Source organism: Taeniopygia guttata, chromosome 3 (genome assembly GCF_048771995.1).
Source record: "Taeniopygia guttata chromosome 3, bTaeGut7.mat, whole genome shotgun sequence".
NCBI lineage: Eukaryota > Metazoa > Chordata > Aves > Passeriformes > Estrildidae > Taeniopygia > Taeniopygia guttata.
The window spans coordinates 71,355,987-71,378,874 of record NC_133027.1 but is presented as its reverse complement, the minus strand read 5'-3'; the positions used below and the strand labels follow the sequence as shown (position 1 = coordinate 71,378,874).

Here is a 22,888-nt window from a genome sequence, read left to right as displayed (position 1 = left end):
TTTCTCCTGTTGCTTTATGCATGTTCTGTATTGTATAATTCTTAAATAGGGTTCTGTTTTGCTTAAATGCATGATATTCTACAGCATGAAGCAATACTTTTGGTATTCTTGTGATGATTCTGTATCTGCACTGCTGTTTTGTGACACTCATTTGTCTTCTTGTCTCTAGAACCAATTTTATTTACGTTAGTCTCAGTTGATGCCCAGTTGGGAAGCATCTTTGGCCTCATTCTTTTTTTTTTCCATTCTTTCTTACTTTTTTCTTAAATTTTTTTTTCTTTTGCGGGATGGAGGTTGGGTGTAGGCGTTTCCCTAATCAGCTGTATTCCATGCTTAATTACAGGTCCTGTCCAGTCTTGTTGCTGTGATTTTAGGTATCTGAGGGGGTATGCTTTGATGCAATTATTTTATATTCTGCTGCAACATTAGTTTACATTTTTGGAACCTACAGTATTTCTCTTCTTCGCCTTCTCTTCTGCACGCCTCTCTTGTAAAAATGTAAGTATTTAGTTCAATGATGGAAGTCTAACAGGAGAGGTTTTTAAGTAGAAAGGCTGTGTTTTGCAGTATAGTTTAGACCTTCTAGCTTCTAAACATTTTCTGCTCACTGCACCTTGATCTATTCTGTTGCTTATCTTTACTCTTTCTTTAAAAGGAAAGCAAATAAAGAATATCCTGGTTACAGGAGTGGTTTTTGTTTTAAAGAACCTTCAGTTTACCAATTTAAGTATATGGGTCTCTGTAAGACAAATACAGTATGTTTCAGCAAATTTCTAAACCTCAGTTACACATACTGAGTGCTGAGGCTCTGAATGAAATCTGCAAACCTCTTTCTAGGAAAAAAAAAAGCAATTGAGGCTGCACAAATTGAGGCAACTTACACTTCCAGATAGTCTTCTAGAATCTGCCAGTGCTCGGAAATGTTGTGGGAGTATTTTCATGCAGAGCCTTCCAGGCTGTGTGTTCTCAGGTGTCATCCTAGATAGCAGAACTAGTGCTTTCCAGGCCCTGCACATGTATCCTTTTGCTTTCCAGACCAGAGCTTCAACTACTGTATTTATTTTATTCTGGCACATGCTTCCAAATTCCCTAACAAGAATTCTACTGTGCCAACCCTACCTTCCATCAGTCATCACACATTTCTGAGTGGTGTGTCCGTATTGGTTTTGTGTGGAGCCTTAAAGTGCAAATATGCCTACAGATTTCCAAGTGCTGATGGTGTGCTTCAACAGTGGTCTTTAGAGTATGTCCTGGTTGTACAAGCCCTTGGGAAAGCCAGGAAGCATCTACTGTACAGCAGAATTAGTAGTTGCTTTTGCCTGGAACATTTGTATAAATTTGAAGTGATTCACCTAGCAGCGCTTAGTAACCTCTGCTCTAGAAGATGGATTGTAGAGTAAAATAAACTTTGAGAACCTTACTTACAGACTTTCAGCCCCTAAAATATGTAAAATCAGCAAGTTTTCAGTGAAGTGAGATATACAGTAAGGCTTAAACCACATTTGATTGAAGGAAAAATAATTTTACTAATGAAAATACTTAACATATTTTTGGAGGTGTATTCATTTTGGGGTTTAGAAATATGTATTTCAATTACATGGTTGTGGCTTTGCCTTTTGCTGATGATGGAAAGGGACATGGCTTTTGCTCTTTAAAAAAATTGTTTATTAGAAGTTCAGGCTGTATGCTTAAGACAATTGTATGTGAGCTGTTGAAATTTAATACACTAAGTAGCTACTTGTGTAGCTGAGAGAGTTAACAAGTAGCTGTTTTCCTAGATAATAGCAGATTAGTGCCTCCCTAGTAGTAGTTAAAAACTATTATGCTGAAGTAGTTAAAAATTCCAGCGTATCAAGACCATAATGTCTTTAGGCTTCCTCCTTGCAGTTTTTCCCCCATGGTGTTGGCTCTTGGTTCTTGACATTATGACTGCTTTCATTAAAAGACTGTTTCTGTGTTGGTCTGTTTAAAACTTTGTGACCACCTTCTTGGCACTGTTGAGAGCACTTTAAGATTAAAGGCTTGAATTGTAAATATAACTAAATCTAATAGTGTGACAACTTTTTTATAAAAGGTGACTTCTTTTTAGTTAAATTTAATATTTTGCTTAACTTCAGAGTTCATGCTAAGATATGCATGGAATAGTCTGAACAAGGGAATTACTTGAATTTAGAACAGTCTGTACTTGAGGGGTTTTTTTATGCTTTCTCCAATGACACGCATGAGCCATAGTTCAGGAGAATTCCTCCATCGGGCATAAAATGTGTATGTATCACAGGAAGTGTTGTATTCGTTATGGTCAGAATACCATTGTTTTCAAACTAATTGGAATTAATTATTTTAACCTTCTTTGACTATACGAGCAAATGCAGAAATTAGACCAGAAAAATCAGGAGGGAATTATTAAGAAGCCAAAGACTTTTTAAATTCCTTTTTCTTTTGGGTGCAGGTGCAGACTGTTTCCTTCAGCTTTTGATGAAGTGTTAGCACTGTAAATTCATTAGTTTTTAAGATTTTATGAAATGCAAAAATTCTCAGACAACACCATAGATAATGTACTGTGATAGTTGTGCTGATATTGTGTAGTTTGTTGTTTTATTATTTATTAAAGTGATGTTGTAAGGTGTTATATAATGCTGACTGACTTCTTCTCATTAAGCAAACAGTGATAGGAAACCTTAACCGGTGTGTGTCCTTCTCCCTGTCACATCTGGCACCTCCACTTGAGGTGTCATTTCTAGTCCTAAGGAGTGCATAGCCTTCACTTCCTCAGTGCAGAATGCTTTTCTTCTCGTGTTGGAGAGTTCAGTCTAGTCCTGCAAAACTTGCAGGTGGCTTCTATACACACTTGGAATGAAGGGGCAAGAGTGGTAGTTTGTATTGTTTTGTCCTTTGCCTGCTCACTTTACTATTCAAAAGCAGCAAAAGGTTATCCTTTGTATCCTTGTTCTACAGGTAGTGGTTCCCTGGCAGGAAGAGAAGTGGAGGGGGCGTGGGGGATGAAGGAAGGAACAAAAACCAAATCCAGTCATGAAGTCCACTTTAGGCTAACATTCTGAAAGGAGTAATTCCCACTTCCACAAAAAAATGACTGTGAATGCTGTCCATTTCAGTGGTGGTAGAATAGGAGCTCTGGAGCCACAGCAACCAGTGTGCTGTCCCTGCCCTTTGCAGGGGCTTGAGTAATTTGAACAAGCCAAGCATTGGGCATACAGACCCAAAGACGGTAAAAGCAACACCCAACTCTTCTTTGAGTGGGGAGCATTGCAGAAGTTCTTACGGTTATTGTTACTGGTAATAGGAATTCCTGTGGTTCTGCATTTCTGTACCTGACTCAGAGAAAAGATCTCTTCATGCCACTACCTTTTACTGAAAAGAATGTTGTTTTGTGTGGATTTTGTGGGTGAGAATTTTTCTAGTATGCAGAAATTTGTTGTGTGTGCATGAAATAATTTCTCAATTATGTTGCATCTTCAGTGGAAGTGACAAGTTCACTGGCCTTCATATATACATGATGGGATTAGAAATTCAAACTTCCAGATAAAGATGGGAGTTTTCTGTAATTTTTGTTACTGCTATTTAAAAAAGAAAAAAATATGTCCCTCCAGGTATATTACTGGGAAATATTTGGAAAGGGGGATGGCCTGAATGCTCTGCTGACGATTTCTTTTTATTGTTTTTGTTTGTTTGTTTGTTTGTTTGTTTTTCATGGGGAGAAGGTTGCCTGTTTTTCTGTCATTCAGACTTCCTGTTGTAAGCCAGATTTATGTGAAACTAGCATTTCTATAGAAGTGGCTTCAGGATTACATTTTGAATGAGAATGCGAGCCAGTCTTAAATTTACACCAAATTTGCTTAATCATTATAACCAGAAAGGTTCATGATGACAAAAGTAGAACTGACTTAAAAAGGCATTCACCTTTGACTGGAAAATCCTCATGAATTTGAGTACATGGTTGGACGGATACTTGTTTGTGTTTACTTGTGTTCTTGTTCCTTTCTCAGATAATAACTGTTTAAAAATTACCTTTTGTAGTTACGGAGTGTTGCTGTGGGAACTGCTTACAGGAGAAGTTCCTTACCGTGGCATTGATGGCCTCGCTGTGGCTTATGGAGTAGCTGTCAATAAGCTTACTTTGCCCATTCCATCCACCTGCCCTGAGCCATTTGCAAAACTAATGAAAGGTATCCACATTGTTTCTTCCTATGTATTTAAATATTTATGTTTTGGGAGTATGAAATAATCATGGGTTGCCAAATAAGTACCTCATTTGATAGTGCTGTGTACCAGGTGTTTTGTTTTTATTTACACAGCAGTCTGGTGTTAGAGAGTTGGGTGTGTTTCTGAGGGAGCCATACAGTGTTACAGTGTTGCATATAAGTTTTTCAGTAGCAACAGTACAGTTTGTGCTCTGATTTCACAGATTTTTTTTCTACTCTGAAATTGCATTAATTTTCATAAATTATGGGATTCTACTATGGATTAATAGAAGATAAGATTAAAATCCCAAGGAAAAGAATGCCTTTTTATTTTCATTCATGACACTTCATGAGTGTCAAAAATGTTCATGAGTGTTCATTTTGACAATTCATGAGTGTCAAAAATGTTCTGGAAATATTTTAGCGAGAAATAAACATTGCTTGCTAATGGCTATTTCCTTGTGTTTAGTGAATTCTTCTACCTTTTTGTTTATTTCATACAATATTGCTAGCTTTGCTATTTCAGATGCTAAAAATAGACCAAAAAATTACTGTTAATACAGAGACAATCCTCTGAATACAGGTAGGTAGATGTCACCTCTGTAAATTGAGACGGGACTGGGAATATCTTGCAAGTAAAGAGAACACATTAGAATTTGAAATGCAGCTGCAAGTAACTTGAAATTCACATAGTTCTTCAAAAAGTTCTATGTGCTATTACAAACTGACGGGATTTTGATAAATTCTAGAATGCTGGGAGCAGGACCCTCATATCCGACCATCGTTTGCCTTAATTCTTGAACAGCTTACTGCCATTGAAGGGGCAGTTATGACTGAAATGCCTCAAGAGTCTTTCCACTCCATGCAAGATGACTGGAAATTGGAAATTCAGCAGATATTTAATGAATTGAGGACCAAGGAAAAAGTAAGTTGATTTTTCCAGTTGCATGGCAGTTAAGGAAGGGTATGTGTGTATGTATGTTTGTGATACAGGACACTTTGAACTTTTGAATTGTTGCTTACCAATGTACTCATGCAAATATACAGACAGTTGATAAAGAAAGATATCCACACCTCTCTCCCCAAAGAAAAGAGGTTGTAGATGTATGAATGTGGCATTCCAGGCTCTTTTTTAAAATGTGCTGTTTTTTCTTGTATGTTTGCATGTATCGGTTAAATTGGATTTATCCCTTAAGCTAATCTTTGACTGCAAATTTTCATCTGCTGTTGAACATTCTCCTCAGCTATGAGAATGAAAAGCCTTTTATCCTGTTATGTGACTGTGTCCCATGGCTTTTTTACATGTACTGAAACATCAGCATAGTGGTTTTAGAGTTTACTGATCACCTGTAAGATTGCAGTATCATTACATACTTTCTCTCTACTGTTTCTTCTACCCTCTGCATTTTCCTCTTCATTTTGGTTCACAGAAGTGGGTGAGTATGTGGTGGGTCTGCTCTGCCTGCAGTAGGCATACAGAGTGCTAGAGCTGTCTGCCTCGGGAGCTGTCAGGTCTCTTCCTTTGCAGTTGAGTTATAGTCCCTCTATAGAGAGTAGAGGCTTCCTTTTTTTACTTGCCGTGAGGTCACCAGCTACTGTGTTCACTTGCCTCAACCTGCCATAGAACATAACTCTGTTTTTGGCCCCTCCAGCAACTGCTTAACCAACCATTTTCCTCTTTTTACTCTGGGAGCAATTGTAACAGGCCTTCCTGTTCAGGTTTTTTGTTTATTTTTTGTTTTTCTGGAGGCATTGCTCTAGTATGAGATTTCCTATCTAAGAAAAATGTGACTAAATCAAATCTAGGATTAAATAAGTAGGAGAAAAGGTTTTCAAGAAGAGTCATATTTTGGGTGCAAAAGTGAGTTAAGCTTAGTTAACTCACTTTTTCCTCTTTTTACTCTGGGAGCAATTGTAACAGGCCTTCCTGTTCAGGTTTTTTGTTTATTTTTTGTTTTTCTGGAGGCATTGCTCTAGTATGAGATTTCCTATCTAAGAAAAATGTGACTAAATCAAATCGAGGATTAAATAAGTAGGAGAAAAGGTTTTCGAGAAGAGTCATATTTTGGGTGCAAAAGTGAGTTAAGCTTAGTTAGAGAGGAGAAAAGATAAAATGCAATTTACTTTTAATATGCTACAGTAAGTGCATCTCCAGAGGCATCTACCCTAATGAGGTATACTTCTCTAAGGCTGAAAACATGTAACTTTGATTTAGACAAGATTTTCATATATTCAGGGTTTTTAATATGTCATATTATCAACTTTGCTATGAGCTACTAGAGTGAAAGTCATGTCTATAAAGTATTTATATATTAATAATAATAGTATTATAATAATACAAAAATCCTCTGCATGAAGTCTCATTCCTCCTGTAAAAGAGGAACTTCTGTAGCTAGAGGAATTTCCTCAAGGGCTTACTGCAAATGAGTGATGGTGACGCCTACTTGAAGAGAAGATCACAATCTTATTTTGACAAATGTTCTTGAGCAACTGAAATACAGAATTCTTTCCAAGCTTCCTTACAATGGCTGTTTTAATTGTAGAGTGATGTGGAAACATTGCCTAACTAATTGCAGTAAGTCGGGTTTTAATTAGTTTATTTGGAAAAGAGTAAATACTTAATCTCTCACTGAGGAAACACTTTTACTTCCTCTAAACTGTCTACCATTTCAGTACAGACCCTCAGTTTCTGCCTGTTTGCTGAGCTTTATGGAACCTGGATTTGAGGGCTGTGAAAGGTGGAAAATCAACAGTGTCTCCTAATGTACCTTTATTACTGTACTAATGCAGTAATAAAGAGCTTCTCTATTTAAACTTTTGCGTATCTCTTTTCTAAATCTGAATTAATGTAGTTTCTGCTTTCAACCCTTGTTTTAGGTTGCCCTGTTTTGTGTGGACAGAGGAGGAGGAGGAAAGTGAAGATTAAGTTATTTAATATCTTTAACAAAATTTGGTTTCCAATATTGTGTTGAAACAAGCTCACTCAAAATTAGTATACCCTATGAAATTTCAGTCATATCACTTAAATTTTAAACCCATGATAAGCAATGTATGTGTGCTATGGCTGCAAAAAAACCCAGAAAGTATCTTTGTGAAGAGCAGACACTTCTCACTGAACCATTTTACTTCAGTGCCAACCTGTCTTTTGACATCCATAGTCTTTTTGGCAAGAACATTTGAACATCCCCTCATTTGAAAACACTGAAATACTACAGTTCAGGAAGTAGTTTTTTTCTTTAAGGGTATGAAATAAGGAATTCCAGCATACAGCATTGCTGGAATAAGGAAGTCTTCTGGAATACAACATACAACTAATGAGCAGAATTAGACAGTTCTGAAGACAAACAAAACCAAGCAACACCCCAATTATAAAATTGTATGTAGTGTAAAAATAAATTAATTTTAAATAGAAATAATTTTTTTAGATACTGAACTTTTAACATAGCTTTGTCCCAAATGATAGTTTTCAGAGTTGAATTAAGTGGCATTTACACAATCGTATGAAAAAAACTGTCATGAGAAACATAGTATGAGTCACATCTAGTTCTCCTTTTCCTATACTTTCCGTACAATGTTATTAGCAATATAGACTGTAGGTGTTCTGTCTAAGTCTGTCTCCTCTGTAATATGCCCCATACTATTGAGGAAGGTCTAAAATCGGGGAGGTCTTAAATTTTAGATGTATTTTAACAGATTTTGGAAACTGAAGATTGAGATAATTTTAAAATGTTAGGTGTACAGTTATTTAGCTTTGGGTATTCATTTACCCTGAAAAACTAACTAGCTTCCTTACTAAAGCTTTCCCATTTCCAAAATTAAAAAATAATAAAAGAAGAGCAACTCTTCTGAGACTGGTGGCTGAGGAATCTGTGTGCTGTAATTCAGTGGTTAGTAGCTGTTTGATGTTACAGATATGTGCTAGATTTAATTAAGAAACAGCTGTCTTATTACTTAGTTTATCCTATTGCACTAATCCCCATTCAGTGTAATACTGATTGCTTTTCTAGATAGAAAAGTGCTACCTAATAAGTGGCTGAGAAACAGGAAAGGTTAGAGAATTTAAGATAAAGGCAATAATTTGTGTATTCGTCAGGTCATTGTCCTTATGTTAAAGTGTAGGAGCTGTCCAATAGCAGCCCTTGTGCTGTGCAAGAGCTTCTCATCATGTGAAATATTTGAAGTGCGTTTTCTGCTGGGCTGTTAGTTGATAATCTTTGATTGCATGTGTTGTCCCCATTGCTACTACTTGCCTGCTTTAAGTGGGGTGACTCAAGTTAATTAGTTTAAATGAAATGTGTAATGCATGATTCTGAATACAGAGTCTTGGTTTGTTGAGAATGGAGGACTTGCAGAAGATGGGCATGTTGCATGTATATAGTGCATCATAAAAATAAATCAGAAGGACAATCTATTGTGCACTTCATATGTCCTTTAATACCGCCTTCACATTATTACTAAGTTTTATTTGTGTGACTCTTGTCTTCAGGAGCTTCGATCCCGAGAAGAGGAGTTGACAAGAGCAGCTCTTCAGCAAAAATCTCAAGAAGAATTACTGAAGCGCCGTGAGCAGCAGCTAGCGGAGCGCGAGATCGATGTACTGGAGCGTGAGCTGAATATCATGATATTCCAGTTAAACCAAGAGAAACCCAATGTAAAGAAGAGGAAGGGGAAGTTCAAAAGAAGCCGGTTAAAACTGAAAGATGGACACAGAATTAGTTTGCCTTCAGGTTTGCAATTTTTTAAAAGTTCACTGTATATGTAATGATTAAATATGCCAGCTTCTTCACTTCCATGGTTCGTGCTTCAGTGTTAGCTACTATTTTATTTTGTTGGCAGGTTCTTCCACTGTAGGGTACAGTAGGGTTTGGTAAGAATTGTATAGCTCCCTTCCCAAAAGGAAAAGCTTTCATGTATCATATCCTGAAGTAGTCCTCATTTCATCTGGAAGAATGATTCAGCTAGAAGTCCATCCCATTTGGAGGGAGAAGTCACTAGTATGAGAGCCACTTGATTTAATACTGGTTCAATGTTCAGATTTTTGTTATTGTTGTTTCTGTACAGACAGGAAGGTACTTTTTACTAGATGCTAAAACTTTCTATCACGATTAGTGCTCTTTGCCCTAAAATTGCAAATACTGAGCAGAAAAGCAGTGCTTCGAGAGGGCTGGGGATTTACAGGTGCAGTAGTTCCAAACTGCACACTTATTGCAGTTGCAAGTACAACACAGCAGTTACAATCTTCAGTGCCTTTTTTCTTGCAAGAAAACATTAATAGCAGCAGATGAGGATTTCAGAATACAAATATGGTATAATTTGAATGTTAGAACATTTCATTCCACCCATGAATGCATTGAAATGCCCCATTTGCAAAGGAGGTGTGTTTGTAGACAGTGAGGGTCTTTCAGTTCTGAGGGGCTGGTTTAGAGGTGCCTTTTTAATGTTGCCACCAGATAGCACTACACAAACTCATGGTTTCACCAATGGTTGGAAAGCCTTCATTATTATTTCAAATTCATTACCAGCATCCTGGGGTTTGTGGGCTTCCTTTCAGTGGCTTCCAGGTCAAGTCTGACAGTTTATTACAAATGCTTTAAGAACTTGATCCTGTGTTAACACAAGTCTGACCAAGTTGTAGCTATCTGATAGCTGGAAAGACATCAAGAGGGCAGTAATATTTAGATTGCTATTTAAGCACTAGTGAAATATTTTTCCTTACTTTAAAAATAAGAGCAAATAAGATAAAAGCACCCTACAACTTCCCAGACAAACAGGGTACATTTATGGGTTTTAGTTAGATTTATGCTGGATTGCAAGCTTCAATCGAATATTTGGTCCTTGTTTCCAGTTCTTGTATTTAAATTGAAACAATGATAAAATAAATATTTTCATTCAGAATAGCTGTTAGCTGCTTGTTACCAAGAACATCCAGATGAACTTGTCCTTGAGACAATTCTATTCTAAGAATAGTGTACAATATAATTGCATTGATGATGGGTATTAGAGTGGCATATTAAGGTTAATTTCATAAATTTTTTCCTCCTCAATATTTGTTAGGTTTTTTTACTACTTTGCTATAAATATTTATAATTCTGTAGTTTACTGTCATGATTTTCTGTCATGAATTAATGTGACTTTTTTGTTATTGCTTTTTTACAGTGTATATGAATTACATACTAAAAAAAATAAGGCAAATCTCATTCGAATGAGTATTGATTAATTTGAGATTAAATACTGAGGGGTCATTTTTGCCCCTCCTGTGACAATCAAAAAGATTGAATAACAGCTTGTGGTGTGGCTGTGTCTCAGATCAGGTCCACTTCGACCTACTTGCTGTTATTCATGTTCTTGCAAGACTATCACATGAAGGTGTGAAGTCCTGCCTGTTTGACTCAAAATCTAAATTGTTACATTTAGAGTTTTTCAATATTTTTAATATGTATATCTCTTACCTGTATAAATAAATTACATATAATGAAGTCTAATTCATTATATAACTTTGTTGTAAGAAGTATAGCAGCATGTTCTTCTGAGGTTTTTTTTTTCAGAACGTTAAAACAGATTTGTTTTGCTCTCTTACAGATTTCCAGCACAAAATAACAGTGCAGGCATCTCCCAATCTGGATAAGAGGAGGAGTTTAAACAGTAACAACTCTAGCCCATCAAGTAGCCCCACAATAATTCCTCGTCTTCGAGCTATACAATGTAAGTCTCTGCTTTTTTGATCAATAGAGAATGTTCTATATACATACCAAAATGTTGGTAGTACTATCAAATTCCAGGCAGATTTCTGTCTGATTTACACATCCCTTGATTGGTTCTAACAGTTGCAACTTCTTTGAAAGGAGGGATAATCTTGCTAAAACGCTAAATAATTTTCAGTAATTCAAAATGATTGTGAATTCTTTAAATTGTATCTTTACTTAATTACTTTGGGAACCAATTTGTAAACTGGGTTAAAACAATGACCAATCAAAATTTGACAAAAGGCAAAGCATCACATTTAGATCCCAAGTAAGCTGGAAAACAAGTTTTTATTAGATATTGGAGTTGATAAAGGAAAAAAAAATTCAGAGAGTAAGGGAGTCTTGTAAGATGTAAAGACCAAAGAATGAGCCAATAACCCAACTTTCTTATGACAAAAGAGAATCAAGCTTTCAACAGTATAAATCTTTTGGTATAAATCCAGAAGAAATCTTGCTTTAGATTTTTAGGAAAAAGAGACAAAAGAAATTATGGGTACTTTTGTAGGTCTACATTACTATGTATACTGATAGAAAGAAAGGTATATTCATGCTCACACAGTGAAGGTACCAGGAATATGATCATGTTATTGCAGAGAAGCATATTTGGGAATGACATATACACAGATAAAACAGTTCCTACAGGATTCACTGCTTGGATTTGTATTGTCTGAGCTATTGTGCAAAGTAGATTGTCTAATTATCCACATTCAGAGAGGAATGCCTTAAGCTTCTCTCTATGAAATCAGTGGAACCTGTTCCAGCTGAGTGCTTATGGATGTTGGCTGTCTTCTCTTGCAGGCACAGTCACCTGTGAGGGAGATTACTTCAGAATCTGACTTTGCCAGCTAAAAATGAGGAGAAAGGGAAATCAGAATGAATGAGGATTTTTTTCCATACTGTTCTGTAGCTAGTCTGTAAAGATTCATTGTGTTTTAGACCAGCCTGACACTTTGTTTTAAGTTTGGATAGAAATCAGATCTCTCATCTCCTTTGTAACAACTCTGCCTTATGAAATCCTTTTTATTGTTAATGTCTAAAGGAGAGCAGTGATGTCTTCTCTGGCACTTTAGTATTTGTTTGAGCTGCAGTGGATACAGTTGGCAACGTTGTGGATAAAGGAAGAGAGGTGGACAAACTCGGTCTTGCCTTTTATAATGAAAATTTGAGATGGAAGAAAAATCAACTGGAGTCTTTTTCATATGTTAGCTGACAGTATTTGTGTTGTCAATAGTTTCCTGTCCTGTGTGGTGGGTTTTTCTGGTTGGCTGGCTTTGGTTTTTGCAGAAAGGTAAAGAAAGGCTTTTCTTAGTTTATACGTAATTACAACATTTTACTGTCTCATTTTATCTTTGATTCTTCTTGCTCTCTGTGGAAATGCTTGGGAATGAAGCAAATGTCAGGTATTGGCATGGTTCTGAAAACTTCAGTTTTCTGTGTGTGTGTTTTTTTTAATTGCATAGCCCTGTGTAAGCTGTTGCAGTGCCACTCCTTGCATGTGTGCTAAGTACCACTGAGGATTTTTTCTTTTTTATTTGAGCAGGCATTTGTGTTCATTGGGCTTGAACACACAGGACAGCATAAAGGCTCTCGTTTAAAAGAAGTACATGTCTGCTTCTGGGCTTGAATCCTTAGGTTTTTACCTAAAAGCTTATCAGATATCTAGGAGTATCTAGCTGAAACAATTTAGCTTCCACACCCATCTGCACCTGTGCAAAATAAATTCCCTTTCCCACAATAATGTTTTATCTTGATTTAACTTCAAAGTGTCTTTGTTTCAAGATGGCTTGCTCAAATACATGTGATTTGAACAGGCATATGTAACAACTGGTTACTTGACTGCTTCACTTTGTCTTGAGCAAGTCTAGCTTTCAAATCTAAACATTAAGTTAAAAGAAAAATATAGTTAATTTCTTATTAAAGCAAATGCTGCTGATTTTAAAAGGAGTTTTGGAGGGAGAAGGAAAGCCACTAAGGCACATATTCCATAGGAATGTGGTTCAAAATGAGAGTGTAAGGTAGGCAAGTGTAGTGGCATTCTACAGGGTGAGCTTTGCTGGCGAGGTGGATGGTGAGGAAGGAGGAGAATCTGTACAGGGAAGGAAAAGCAGAACCATGGACATGGAAATGCCCCTCATTTATCAGGCTGTTGTAACTGGCTACATTGTTTTTCTCCTAGGTCTCTCCATCATATCTACTACATGCCATCATGACTCCAAGCTAATGCTTCAGTTAGTCAGTGGCATATCTACCTTCCCAGGCTGGGTACTAGAAAGAGGATCCTTTAAACCCTACCATGAAAATCCATCACTAGAAGATGCTTAATGTCTTTATAGATCCAGGCTTTTGACTCAAAAATATGAGGGAACCAGTTCTGTTTCTGAAATAAATTTTACTAAGATCTCTACTACATTCTCTTAATTTTTCCTCAGTGATTCCAAAAACAGATACACACACAGCTAATGGCCGAAGAAACAGTGTATATGTGTACCAGCAAGATGTAGATATCACAAGTGAATATGAACTTCCCTGTGGGGTTATGAAAAAAGGCAAGATTTCATTATGTTTCCAAGGTGCTGGTTCTGTTTAATTTATCAGCTGAGACAGTGACAGACTAAGCATTTAATGGAGGCTAGACACTTTAAAGTATAATTTGTTTTGGTGTAGTGAGAAAGAAAATGCTAATCACAATCACAACTGGAGTATTTATTTCTTTTGATACCAGTTGTCCACAGAATATATTTTATTCATTGAACTTAAGTGCTCAGTCTAATTCACTTGTCTGAATTACCTAAATATAAGGTTCTCAGTTAAGGGAAGCATGGAAAATGTGATTGCTTTGCTGCTTTATCTTTGATCTGGGTCTCTCATCAGCTCATAAATTACTTTTCTTTCTTGCTCATCTTTTTGGATCAGTGAAGTTTGTGTGGTGCTTTTTGAAAAAGAAAAAAAAAATCTCAGTTTTTTTTCTACTCCTATGTGTTACTGTGTCAAAATGGTTTTGCAGTGCAGAAGATATTCTGTTCTGTCAAAATATTTTGGGTTTAGAAATAGTATTTATGTGTGTGGGTTTTGTGTTTTTAAATCCAATCCCCAGTAACTTCAGATGAAAGCAACAGAACTTGGGGAAGGAGCACAACATATCACCAAGAAGAGTTTGAAGATGTGAAGAGGAATTTTAAAAAGAAAGGTTGTACATGGGGACCAAGTTCAGTTCAAACAAAGGATCGTGCAGATTGTAAGGACAAGTATGTCTGCTACATTTTGGTTTTTTGATAATATTAAAGCCTTCTTGGTTGCATAAGTAGTGAGTGAAAAAAGTTCTGCTGTGTCCAGTTACAGCAAAAAATCCTACCTTTTAATTAATTTAGAAATTACATTTCTGATTAGTAGCTCCCCCCCGCTTAATCCTGAGGATAAAACTTTTGCTTATGTTAAAGTTTTATTTATTCGTACCTATTACCCTTTATCTCAGGTTTTTTTTTTGAGATTTGGAACATAATGGGATGCTGAGCTACCAGTGCATACCAGACATTCATGGCCCATCTTTCTTGCCCTTCCTCACATTATATTGAGGAATTGCAAGCATGGCCCCCACTGGGTACTTTCAGCATGATTAAGTAAGACTGACTGATTTGGTGTATGTGAGGCAGGGTTCACACCAGCAGCATCCTTTATGCTGACAGAGGGTGAAAAGTTTATGAAAATCAGCTGGACAGCTTTACTTAGAGATTATGTTTTCCAATGGCTCAAAACCAGAGATAGTAAGAATACTTTTCTTTAGTATATACAATTTATAGTGCCTTTCTTTATTTTTCTTGGTAGGGATATCCACTCAGTTTCCTGTGTCACGAGTTGGTTACAACTCCTGACACAATCAGTTGGAACTGGCTTTATATTATTTTTGTTTAAAAGTCATAATATTCATAATTTCTTTGAGACAATGAAACCATTATTCAGGTTTTCACAAACCTGTTTTGTTCAATAGGTAGTGAAGGCCCATTTTTAATTTGCTTTCTTTTTAGGCATGAAATTTTTATCCTAAAAAGAATACCTGACATTAAGACGTGTTTACATCTATAATCATATGATTCAATGCTACTCCATCTTCTTTTTACCTTTGGAAAGGTTTTGAAGTTATGTTCTGCAAGTTTATAATTTGAAAAGGAAGTAATTTTCTCACAAAGTTTATGTGAGCATGGTATCTGTAATCTCAAAGTAACTATTGTTATTGCAGAGTAAGACCCCTTTCAGATGGCAGCAACCCTTGGTCAACTGTTTTAATGAAAAATCAGAAGGGTGTGCCCTTAGCTTCACTCTTTGTGGACCAAGGTAAGAGCTGTTTTTGAAAAAGTGAAAGTAGCCATATAATAGTACTAAGATCATCTCCAATGCTAATTGTATTGCTTGAATTCCTTAGAGGATTACGCAGAATATTACACAGGAAAAATCACGCTGCCAACCATTTTGCTCTGCAAAAACCCCGTATTTACAGCATTAGCAGCTAAGAAATACACATAGTCTGTGAACAGTAGCATATACAGATTTTTTCCATTTTTTGAGTTGCAGGCTACTCTGTATATGAGGTCTCTAGTCACCACTTTTTTGTTTCTTTTAAAAAGAACCTAAATCAGTAATTGTCTTGACATTTAAATAATCATTGACATTATTGTGCAATCTGCATAGTCATTGCATAAATGCATAGTTTTTTAAAAACCTGTAAGCCCTGATACATTCCCAGATATTAGTTCCCAGGTTGTTTGAATAAGATCTGTTATCTAAATTTTCAAGACAGAAATGTAGATTTCAAATCATAAAGTGTTTTAGACAACATATTGCTGTTTACAGGTAAAATCACAAGGAAAAACATATTTGGTCCCTTTAGGATCAGTAGCATAATAACTGCATGTTGCCTTTTATGACCATTGCTATAATGGGCCATGACAATAAAGTATTTGTAATAATTTTATCATCTGCACACCCTTTTTCTATACTGTGGATTCTCTTATCTGAGAAAATTAAGTTACCAGTGTCAGGAAAAAAGCCTGTGATATAACCTGGTGTCCATACCAGCAGCTAGATTCATGCCATCTGGAAGAGGAAATAGTAAGCTGTTTGGACACTGCTGGAAAAAGACATTTTAATCTTCATGTATAATGGTAGGGGTATAAATCAAGGCTTCACAAACAGTACTTTATAGATTTATTAGCTTACTACTATAACCCTGCACACAAAGTTACCATACTTGAATTTCAGATGCTTCTGTGTTTATTCTCTAGCATTCAGTAGTTTATGGTAGAATAACACATGCAAATCAAATAATACCTCCTTTTTATTTGTCATTAGGTGTAAGATGTCAAATTTACTTTTTACTCCAGAACACCATGATCTAATGAATTAATTGGAAAATTTTAATAACTGACTGGATTTCGGAATTCAGCTGAATTGAAAGTATTGTAAAGAATGCGTTCCGGATCTTATCTGCCAGTTTGTGTATAGTAAATTACTTCTCTGTAATCCATACACAAAAATATTTTCTGTGTTATTTAAAAAGCATTATCAAAGTCTTGTAAACACAAAGAGGTTTAGGTGTAGGATGTGTTTCTGAAACTCAAAATCTGAGTCTGATCTTCTGACAGCATCTAAATGGATCCTTCAATGTTAATACTTGTGCATTTTAAAGGAAATAATGATGTATATATGCAGACATGCAATAGTTTAACAGCTGAATTACAATCTTATAGAATACTGTGATGTTTTACAGGTGCCTGTACTGATAAGAAACTTATCCCTGAAGGTTTGGACAGTAAAAGACCAAAGCCAATTAAGTTGCCCAATCAGGCCTATATTAATCTACCTCTTTGGAAAGATGATCAGGGAGAGAACACAGTAGAAAATGAGAGCTTTGAAGAAGGAACCTCAGCTAGTTCTACAAACAGTACTCCTCAAATGACACCTACAAACAGTCTGAGCAGGACGCTTCACAAAAAGAAGACTGATTCGGTGCTGTATGGGTGTGCTGTCCTCCTTGCATCCGTTGCCCTGGGCTTAGATATCAGAGAGCTGAACAAATCACAGGGTCCAGATGAACTCTTGCCTAAAGATGAGAGGAAGAAGCGTGATGGAATATTTCAGCGTGCTTCAAAATTCCGCAGGAGTGCCAGCCCTACACGACTGCAGTACAAGAAAGAGGAAACAAGTATTCCATCCCTAGATCCAGCCTCAGATACTGTGAATCTTCTCTCTATGCCCTCCATTTCCACAAAATGCCTGCTTCAACCTGATAGTGAAGATGCTTTTTTAAGCACTGTGCTTGGTGATTGTGGTCAGTGTAGTTCCACGGACAACTTTTCATCTCAAACTTCTGAAAGTAAGAGAGAACAAAGGATACACCTGGCTCCTAACACAGTTTTGACACAATTGAAAAGTCAGCCTTTTAGTCTTGGTCTGAAACAAGAGTCTCAAAATGTGCCAAAAGATTCTTCCACAAAGTTAGGTATGTTAGGTCACAGACGAACCTTATCAGATGGGAGCCATTTTCAGACCACAGGTAGGTAATTAAGAACTTCCAAGAATCTTTGAGTTAAGTTGCTGATAAAAATTTAAGTGCAAAATAATGTCTTTAAATCTGGTTTACATTTAAATGGATAAGCTCATGATCAATGGGCTTTTGAAAAGAAGTTCTAAACTTCATTACTGATATTCTGGGGTGGCTTAAATATGATATTCTTCATGATGCTCTATGCATGTGTGATTTTTCAGAAGAACTGCAGATGTTCATGGGACTTTATTCCAGTATGAATATTCATCCAGTTATTATGGGGTTAGTGCTTTTTGTGTGCATCTCTTTTGTAGCAAGAAAAAATAATTTGTGATTGCCAGTTGCAGGGAGCCTATAGGCAAACATGTTACTTGAGCACCATGGGTCTTAGGAGATTCCCCACAATGTATAAACCTCTTCATTCTTCTGGTGGAAGAAAATCCACTAGTGTTTATGGCAACCCAGTTTTACAAATGACAAGGAATTCAAGAAGTCACGTAGTTTAAATTTGCATTTTTTTGTTTGGGCTTTCTTTCCCCTAGCTAATGGAGTTGCTTCAACCAATGATGTCTCCAGACTCCCGGTCCTGTCAGTTCCTGGAACTCTGCCCTCCCCATCTTTTCAACAAAGAAGCAATCACAGTGGTGTTTCAAATGAAAAGCAAAGCGCTGTCAATACTATCTCAAGGCCTAGACCTTCTTCTCTAAGAAGTAAAATTGATGCATGGCAGATCATTCCACGTATTATTAAACCAAACTCTAAAGACTCTGAATGTTCAGAGGACAATGTAGATCCAGATGTTAACTTCCTGCCAGATACTGAGCAAAGAACTAACTGCCACATGCCCTCATTACTTGATATTGATGTGGAAGGTCAAAACAGAGACTGTACTGTGCCTTTATGTAGAATGAAGAGCAAAACTTGTCGGCCATCTATATATGAACTGGAGAGAGAATTTCTGTCCTGAGTGCCTTTCATTTTAAAAATGTTTGCTCATAAAGGGGAACAAATATAAAATTCTTGTCTGTCTAACACTTTGTGCTGCTGTTTTTTGATGTACTGTGACAAATAGTACCAAAATTATTAAAATGGGCAGCTAATTAAGTGTAGTAGGTGCCTTTTTTAAGTGTTCCTTGGAATCTGAACAAGTAACTCTAAAAGCACAATGCTGCAAAATTGTATTCTAGGTGAACTTCGGAAGTATGTTTTGAATGATGAAAATAAAATGCCCACCTCTCTCTGCCATGTCACAGAAGTTTTCTTTAGGTTTGAGAGGTTTTGCTAGAAATTTAAATTTCACACACGTTAAAAAAACAGATGACAAACAGAGCAAGGTTGTGCTCTGTCAGGAAGAGTTTCACCCAAGAAGTGGTGGTCTGCAGCTTGCCTCTGTGGCTTATAGGTTCAGGGAGAGGGACAAGGTTTTTAAGGTGCAGGTACAGGAGGCTCTGTTCACTCCTCATTAAGGAAGTGGTTGCTTGCAGGCATTGATACTGAAATGGGTTAAGAACCAGGAGCTGAATTTGCAGTTTTTGCCCTTGGTTATTGTGAGAACTTTCTTTAGTTTCTCCAGAAAGTTACACTGCTTATATAAACATTTCCGTTTCAGCCACCATATCGATTTGAGAGGGTAAACTTCAGTATTGCGATTGGAGTAAAGGTATTTGACATACTTTGTAATATGAAACAACATTCCTTGTAGGTAAGGATACACTGGAACGTAAATATTTGTACTCTTAACCTTTTGAAGACTACAGTGTTTGCACTGAAAGCAATTTTTTTGAGTTTGAATTTTTTGTTTGTGGTAGAGGGGTTTGTCCCCTTTCTTTTTTTTAAACTCTGCTGCACCTTGTATTGAAGAAATCTGGTGGGTTTTAAAGATAATTTGTTTTAAGTGAGTAAATGGTGCATTTTATTGCACTTAATTTTAAAACTGCTATAATTTAATGTGAAATTTTTCAGTACAATCTCTGTAGCTTTTCTTCCTAAGGTACTACTGAGTGACTGCTTACTCATATTTAGGAATCAAAGGACAGAAACAGATGTGCTTGACTGGTTTTCAGTGATAGAAAGTTTCCAGAAAATTCCAAGTAGTTAATTGTGGGGGGAGAAACATTTAGCTTTGATAACACTGGTAGTTTAATTTTTTTACAGTATCACTAAGTGAATGATTAAATAAAACCAAATGTACAGTATACTTTCCCTGATGAAAGCATTTTTTAGAATTAAAGGAACATCCCTCATTTTCCAGTATTTGATGTCTCAATTTTGTAGATCATTTGACATTTAAATAGTTTTCATAAATAAAATTAGATAATGGTAGACTGAAACTACTGTGTTCCCATCCAAATGCTGTTTTGTTAAGACATGTGTTTAAATCTTTTCTTCTCCTTTACTCTGGGGTCTGGGAGTTCAAATAGAATACACAGTTGCTTAAAGCTTCAAATCCAAGGGATTAAAAAAGAAGGCTTCTGTTCTAAGACTGTATGCACTACAATATCCACCTTGAAGATGACCTACAATTACACAAATGAAATCATGAATTCTTAATCACACGGAGCAGAACACATAAAATGTAACTTCCCAGCTCTCAAAGTGGACATAAAAAATAATTTCCTTGAAGTATTAGTTTACCAAAAGTAAAGACAGAACCACTAGTTGTCTGTAAATCTAAATGCTTGCATAGCAGATTGTTCCTACATTTTCTTCAAACCTGTTTCTGTCGCTGTATTCCTAGTGTTCGGTCAACATGATTCAAGTCACATACTGTTCTTTGTCTTCTGTTTCAACTTTATTTCATCAGAACACTTTAATAGATTGTTCCAGTTTTAATACAAAATGTTTTTGTAAAATAAAGTCATTAATCAAATATTAAGCATAGATTAACAACACATTTACCTTAATTAGAATTTTTGAGCATTATGTATATTTCAACTCTTTCTTAATTATTCCTGTGTGTAATACTGAGAGAAAGGAGCTGATTGTATCACATGTTTCTGAAGAAAGTATCTCCATGTGGCTTTCTACAGGAAAATCTCAGGTGCTGAAGTATTTTGACTTGTAAACTTCTGTTAAGTTCTGTATTTTTAAGGCTTATATAATTTCAAGTGTTGAATTTTGCACCCTGTGTTTTGTAATCAATAGTATCAGCATAAAAAGCTCTTTGAGCTATATTGTTTTCATTTATTAGTGACTTATCTCTCTTGTAATTAAACAGATTTCTATTTCTGTTCAATGAACAATTTCCCATAAGATTGGGACATATGATATGGCCAGCCCAGTGCATTCTAAGTAATTTAGGAGTTTGTATTCCATCTCTTATTCTGAGACAGTTTGGGTAAGCCATCTCAAATATTTCTCTGATGTGATGCAGTTTTTTTAAGTTATAGTCTATAGTGCTTTATAATTGTCTTTATAGTTTAAAATTCTAGGCCAGTCTTCACTGTAATTAAAAAGAAAAAAACAATTCTTTCAATCATTATTTCAATCTGTAATTCATGTCTCACCAGAGAAATTTTCTGTAAAGATACAGAAATCTGGTATGCATTAAGTGACCTGTCTTAGTTAAAAGGATATTTATTTCAATGTAGGTTGTTAGCCTGACCAAATAATAATTTATGTTGATTGTTTTAGCATAAAACTGAAGGTGCTTACACTACAAAGATTGGAGATAAACACTTGATATGCTGTTTTACAAAACCTGATGATTTAAATGGTTTTATTTAAAAAATAAATGTTTTGTAGCTACTGTATTGCAAAGTGACCTGAATTTTCTTGAAAAATACATCTTAGTGTTTTCTTAACATGTACAGAGGAGTTCTCTGGTGAATAACCAGGATCTATAAGCTATGGCCAGCCTGTTCTTGGAATATTGTAATGTAATTGTTACTCTAAGATTAAGAATCCAGTACAGTATGAGCATTCCTGTAATATCTTGCACTTGATGTGGGTAGAAACATTTGGCATAAGCTTGCTTTTTCCTTTGATGTGACCATAATATTCTTTCTGTGCTTTTTACAATGTTTGTTGAGTGTCTTAGAGGAGATAGAGTAGTGGATATAAATAAACTCAGCATCAAGAGTACAGGTAAGTAATAACATCTTTCTGTTGTGGGTTTTTTTTGGGAGGGTCCATTGGTTCTTTGGGGGGTTTGGTACTTTGAGGTTTTTTGTTAGGTTTGTGGTTTTTTTTTTTTTAGGCAAATTAAGCCAGTATTTTCCTTATAATATTTTTAACACCTTTTCTGAACTCCCTCTTCCTTGATCATGTCGTGGGTGCATTAGCCTATTTTTCAGTTAGGAAGAGGAAGTATCCATTTGCAGTGACAACAGGCAAGATACAGTGAAATTCAAATAGAAATATATTGAATTGTATATTGAATTTATAAGGTTGCAAGCCCAATCTTATAAAGACATGGCTGCGCTCAGCTTGTAGTGAGACTGGCTGCATAACAAATATTTATGTGGCCTGTGAGTGTCAGTATGGAGCCCAGATTGTAAGCCAAACTGCAGAGGCAGTTTATTTTATACACAGGGTTACAATGGTAATACAAAGATCTGCATACAAGTGTGAGGTAATGAAAAAGAATCACAGTGTCACCAACCACCTTCTTTTTTAATGGAACTGTTCAGATCACTATTGTGTATGCACTATGAGGAGCTAAGGAGACTCTGTTATCTAATACATTTTTGATGCAGTTGGTGGTGCTTAAGACTGAAGTATTAGGTATTCTAAATTAGGTCCAGAATCCTTGCCAGGTTGTAGTGGAATTCTTCCTGAACAAACCAAATATGAATAATTTATCCCAATGCTAATAGAAATCAAACATTCGTGGTATAGATCTGATAAAATAGTTTCTTTAACCAAAATAAGTGCTTTTCATCTAGTAAGTTGGAGAATGGAATACAGAGCTACGCAGGTAGGATGTTTTTACTTTTTATTTCACAGAATCACAGGTTCATTTAGGTTGGAAAAGATCTCTAGAGATGAAACAGTGTAAGCCCGTTTGATAAAGCAGGCTGCCCAAGACCATGTCCACTGAAGATCTAGGTATCTCCACAGATGGAGACTCCACAGCTTCTCTGGGCAGTCTCTTCCAGTGTTTGATCATCCTCACAGTAAAAACATTCGCTTATATTCAGATTGAATTTCCTGTTAATTGGGGGTTTTGGGTTGTTTTGTTTTGCTTTTTTTCTTGTTCATTGATTGTTTTTGGTTTTGCTTGTTTGCTTTTTGTTTTGTTTTTTGTTTGTGCCCATTGCCTCTTATCCTGTTGCTGGACACTGCTGAGAAGAGCCTACCTCTCTCTTTACCCTGTTATCAGGTATTTGTAAACAATGATAATCAGATCCTCCTGGACTCTTTTCCAGATCCAACTCTCTCAGCCTTTCCACAGATGCAAGTCCCTT

General features: G+C 36.1%; 1 protein-coding gene across 3 annotated transcripts in view; it reads left to right on the top strand.

The window, feature by feature from the left end:
• The window catches only part of MAP3K21 (mitogen-activated protein kinase kinase kinase 21), a 40,359-nt gene extending 19,127 nt beyond the window's left edge, over nucleotides 1-21,232 (top strand). The window contains exons 3-11 of one of the 3 annotated variants that reach the window (XM_030268275.4): nucleotides 4,036-4,184; nucleotides 4,949-5,124; nucleotides 8,686-8,926; nucleotides 10,779-10,901; nucleotides 13,372-13,488; nucleotides 14,037-14,187; nucleotides 15,177-15,271; nucleotides 16,704-17,489; nucleotides 18,023-21,232. In XM_030268275.4, coding sequence (XP_030124135.4) covers nucleotides 4,036-4,184; nucleotides 4,949-5,124; nucleotides 8,686-8,926; nucleotides 10,779-10,901; nucleotides 13,372-13,488; nucleotides 14,037-14,187; nucleotides 15,177-15,271; nucleotides 16,704-17,489; nucleotides 18,023-18,447 — 2,263 coding nt within the window. In that variant the 3' untranslated portion in view covers nucleotides 18,448-21,232. Of the gene's footprint in view, nucleotides 1-4,035; nucleotides 4,185-4,948; nucleotides 5,125-8,685; nucleotides 8,927-10,778; nucleotides 10,902-13,371; nucleotides 13,513-14,036; nucleotides 14,188-15,176; nucleotides 15,272-16,703; nucleotides 17,490-18,022 lie in introns of all 3 variants that reach the window. The other 2 variants (XM_030268273.4, XM_002191469.6) reach the window with 2 other exon arrangements.
• Nucleotides 21,233-22,888: the final 1,656 nt, after the last annotated feature.